Source organism: Herpailurus yagouaroundi, unplaced genomic scaffold, assembly GCF_014898765.1.
Source record: "Herpailurus yagouaroundi ecotype Mexico unplaced genomic scaffold, PumYag 220, whole genome shotgun sequence".
Classification (NCBI taxonomy): domain Eukaryota; kingdom Metazoa; phylum Chordata; class Mammalia; order Carnivora; family Felidae; genus Herpailurus; species Herpailurus yagouaroundi.
This window is the reverse complement of record NW_024412451.1, coordinates 6,818,156-6,822,154: the sequence shown is the minus strand read 5'-3', so window position 1 is coordinate 6,822,154 and position 3,999 is coordinate 6,818,156. Positions and strand designations below refer to the sequence as shown.

At 47.6% G+C, this 3,999-nt stretch overlaps 1 protein-coding gene across 3 annotated transcripts in view; it reads left to right on the top strand.

Annotated features, from left to right (window-relative positions):
* LOC121018930 (sialic acid-binding Ig-like lectin 10) overlaps nucleotides 1-3,999 on the top strand; it is a 48,870-nt gene that overhangs the window by 6,664 nt on the left and 38,207 nt on the right. The window contains exon 9 of one of the 3 annotated variants that reach the window (XM_040458001.1): nucleotides 1,010-1,290. The exons of the other annotated variants lie outside the window; for them this stretch is intronic. Coding sequence (XP_040313935.1) covers nucleotides 1,010-1,189 — 180 coding nt within the window. The 3' untranslated portion in view covers nucleotides 1,190-1,290. Of the gene's footprint in view, nucleotides 1-1,009; nucleotides 1,291-3,999 lie in introns of those variants that run through there. 3 annotated transcript variants of the gene reach the window in all.

Here is a 3,999-nt window from a genome sequence, read left to right as displayed (position 1 = left end):
TTTAATTTAATTTAATTTAATTTAATTTAATTTAATTTAATTTAATTTAATTTTACTTTATTTTGAGAGAGTGATCAGGGGAAGGGCAGAGAGAGAGAGAGGGAGGGAAAGAATCTTAAGCAGGCTCTGTGCTGAGCACAAAGCCTGCTGACGCTGGGTTCCATCTCACGACCCTGAGATCATGACCTGAGCCCAAATCAAGATCCGATGCTTAACTGACTGAACCACCCAGGAGCCCCAGTGGTGCATTTATATAGATAGGTGTCTTTTTCTTTTTTTTTTTTTAATTTTTTTTAATTTTTTTTAACGTTTTATTTATTTTTGAGACAGAAAGAGATAGAACATGAACGGGGGAGGGTCAGAGAGAGAGGGAGACACAGAATCTGAAACAGGCTCCAGGTTCTGAGCTGTTAGCACAGAGCCCGACGCGGGGCTCGAACTCACGGACCGCGAGATCATGACCTGAGCCGAAGTCGGCCACTTAACCGACTGAGCCACCCAGGCGCCCCTAGATAGGTGTCTTTAGGACAATGTATGTATATAATCTCTCTTAGCCTTGGTTTTACTATTTGTGTGATGAATGTGATAATAATATCTTCTCCCAGCCTTTAAAAAAAAAAAAAAAAAAAGTAGGGGCACCTGGGTGGCCCAGTTGGTTAAGCACCTGACTTTGACTTTGGTTCAGGTTGTGGTCTCACAGGTCATGGGTTCAAGCCCCTCACTGGGCTCTCTGCTGTCGGTGTGGAGTCCACTGTTCCCTTCTGTCTCTGCCCCTCCCCTGCTCTCATTCCCTCAAAAATAAATACATTAAAAAAAAAATTTTTAAAACGTAATGCAGTTAAGGTAAACACTGACTAAGGGCTGGCCAACCTTAATTATTAAACATTCAAAAATAAATGAATGGGTGAATGATAAAAATTCCATCAGGGCCCGTCCGCTTCTGGCCCTTGGCTGCTTTCTCCCAGACCCCGCTGACTGGCTCCAAATTCCTCCTCTTCCTTCCACTCAGGCGCCTCGGCACCGGGTCCGGACAGACATCCCTGCAGACCCCCCAGCTCCTGCTGGGACCAGCCCCGTTTCAGGAGAAGAACAGGAACTCCACTATGCTTTCCTCCGATTTCCCAAGCTGAAGCCTCGGGAACAGGAAGGCATCAACACCGAGTACTCAGAGATCAAGACATACAAGTGAGGAATTGTTCGTCTCCTAGTTCTGGAGCCTGGAAGTCTGAGATCACGTGTCAGCAGAGGTCTCTCTCCTTGGCTTGTAGATGGCCGTCTTCTCCCTGTGAACTTACCTGGTCTTCCCTCTGTGTGTCCGTGTCTCAATTTCTTCTTCTTCTTTTTATTTTTTTAAACATTTTTTAATGTGGTTTTTTTTTTTTTTTTTTTTTTTTTTTTTTGAGAGAGAGAGAGAGAGAGAAGGACAGAGGATTCGAAGCAGGTTCTGCTGATAGCACAGAGCCCAGTGCAGGGCTCCAACTCATGAACCATGAGATCATGACCGGAGCTGAAGTCGGAGGCTCAACCAACTGAGCCACCCAGGTGCCCCTCAATTTCTTCTTCTTAAAAAAAAATTTTTTGGGGGGCGCCTGGGTGGCGCAGTCGGTTAAGCGTCCGACTTCAGCCAGGTCACGATCTCGCGGTCCGTGGGTTCGAGCCCCGCGTCGGGCTCTGGGCTGATGGCTCAGAGCCTGGAGCCTGTTTCCGATTCTGTGTCTCCCTCTCTCTCTGCCCCTCCCCCGTTCATGCTCTGTCTCTCTCTGTCCCAAAAATAAAAAAATTAAAAAAAAAATTTGAAAAGCATCTTTTAAAAAAAAATTTTTTTTTAATGTTTATTTATTTTTGGGAGAGACAGAGACAGAGTGGGAACAGGGGAGGGGCAGAGAGAGGGAGACGCAGAATCCGAAACAGGCTCCAGGCTCCGAGCCATCAGCACAGAGCCCGACGCGGGGCTCGAACTCACAAGCCATGAGATCATGACCTGAGCCGAAGTCGGACGCTTAACCGACTGAGCCACCCAGGCTCCCCAATTTCTTCTTCTTATAAGGACGCCAGATATACTGGATTAGGGCCCACCCTAGCGACCTCATTTTATCTGAAATTGTCCCTTTAAAGACCCTACTCCTGTAGTCACCTTGAGAGTCCTGGTCGTATCCCTTCTGCCAATTCCTTCTAGTTTCCTAGTGTCCTGGTGTCTTGTCCAGCTTCCCACGGGACAGTAAGTAGTGTGTCCTGGCCGGTCAAATTCCCCCCTCCCCCCATCTCCTCTCAGAAGAGAATGGACTTCTCCCTATGTGTTTGGAGAATACAAGGCAACATAAGTTAATGAAAGACTGCCTCCCCGTGTTTAGAGAAACACAACTAAAATGTAAGGATTCAGGGGCGCCTGGGTGGCTCAGTCAGTTGAGCGTCCAACTCTTATTTCGGTTCAGGTCATGATCTCACAGTTTCATCAGTTCGAGCCCCATGTCGGGCTCTGCACTGGAGTCTGCTTGGGATTTTCTGTCTCTCTCTGTCTCTCTCTGCCCCTCTCCTCTGCTTGTGCATCCCCTCTCTCTCAAATAAAATAAAAATTAATTAAAAAAAAATAAAATGTAGGGGCACCTGGGTGGCTCAGTCAGTTGGGCATCCGACTTCAGCTCAGGTCATGATCTCAGAGTCTGTGAGTTCGAGTCCTGCATCAGGCTCTGTGCTGACAGCTCAGAGCCTGGAGCCTGCTTTGGATTCTGTGTCTCCCTCTCTCTGTGCCCCTCCCCTGCTCATGGTCTATCTCTCTCTGTCTCTCAAAAATGAATTAATGTTAAAAAATTATAAAAATAAAATTAAAATAAAATAAAATAAAATAAAATGTAGGGGTACCTAGATGGCCCAGTTGGTTAAGCTTCCAAAATTGACTTAGGTTGTGATCTCACGGTTCATGAATTCAAGCCCCGTATCAGGCTCTGTGCTGACAGGGCAGAGCCCGCTTAGCAAGCTCTCTCCCTCTCTCCCTGCCCCGCCCTGCATGGTATCTCTCTCTCTCTCTCTTCCTCTCAAATATATAGGCTTAAAAAAATAAAATGGAAAGATTCAGAAAGGTTGAAATGACAAGATGTCGAAAGAGATACCATGCACCATGCAAGCACTAAACAAAAGAAAGCTGGTGTTGGTGTCCTAAAATCAGATGAATGAGTCTTTGAGGCAAAAGGCATTAAGAATGGGCACTTTGTAGGGCGCCTGCGTGGCTCAGTCAGTTTAGCGTCCTACTTGTGCTTAGGTCATGATCTCAAGGTTCGTGAGTTCCAGCCTGCTTCAGATCCTCTGCCCCCCTCTCTCTCTGCCCCTCCGGTTCTCGTGCGGGCACCCTCTCTCTCAAAAATAAACATTCGGGGTGCCTGGGTGGCTCAGTCGGTTGAGCGTCCGACGTCAGCTCAGGTCACGATCTCACGGTCTGTGAGTTCGAGCCCCGCGTCGGGCTCTGTGCTGACAGCTCAGAGCCTGGAGCCTGCTTCCGATTCTGTGTCTCCCTCTCTCTCTGACCCTCCCCCGTTCATGCTCTGTCTCTCTCTGTCCCAAAAATAAATAAACATTAATAAATAAATAAATAATAAACAAACATTAAAAACAATGGGCACTTCATAAAGATAAAAGGCTTAATTCACACACACCCCAAATATACAAGTGTAATATGTAGGCATCTACAAATGGAATTTTTGAAACACACAAAGCACAAATAATCACAGAATTACAGTTACTTGTCACAGAGAGCTCCAGGTGCTGGACACTTACTGTTTTACAGTGACTCTTGACTGGCCCGGGGCTAGTGTGTGACCTCGTGAGCAGGGAAGGGATGCCCACCACGTGGATTCCGAGGGAGGGAGGACAGTGGGCCTCCTCACACCCCCTTCTAGCCTCCCCCATCTCCCAGGTCCTGGGGCCCGCCCCCCCCCCCCGCCCCACCGGCAACACTGACTTCCACAGACATGTACGGCCTGTGATTCAGGTGGTCTGGCCCAAAGG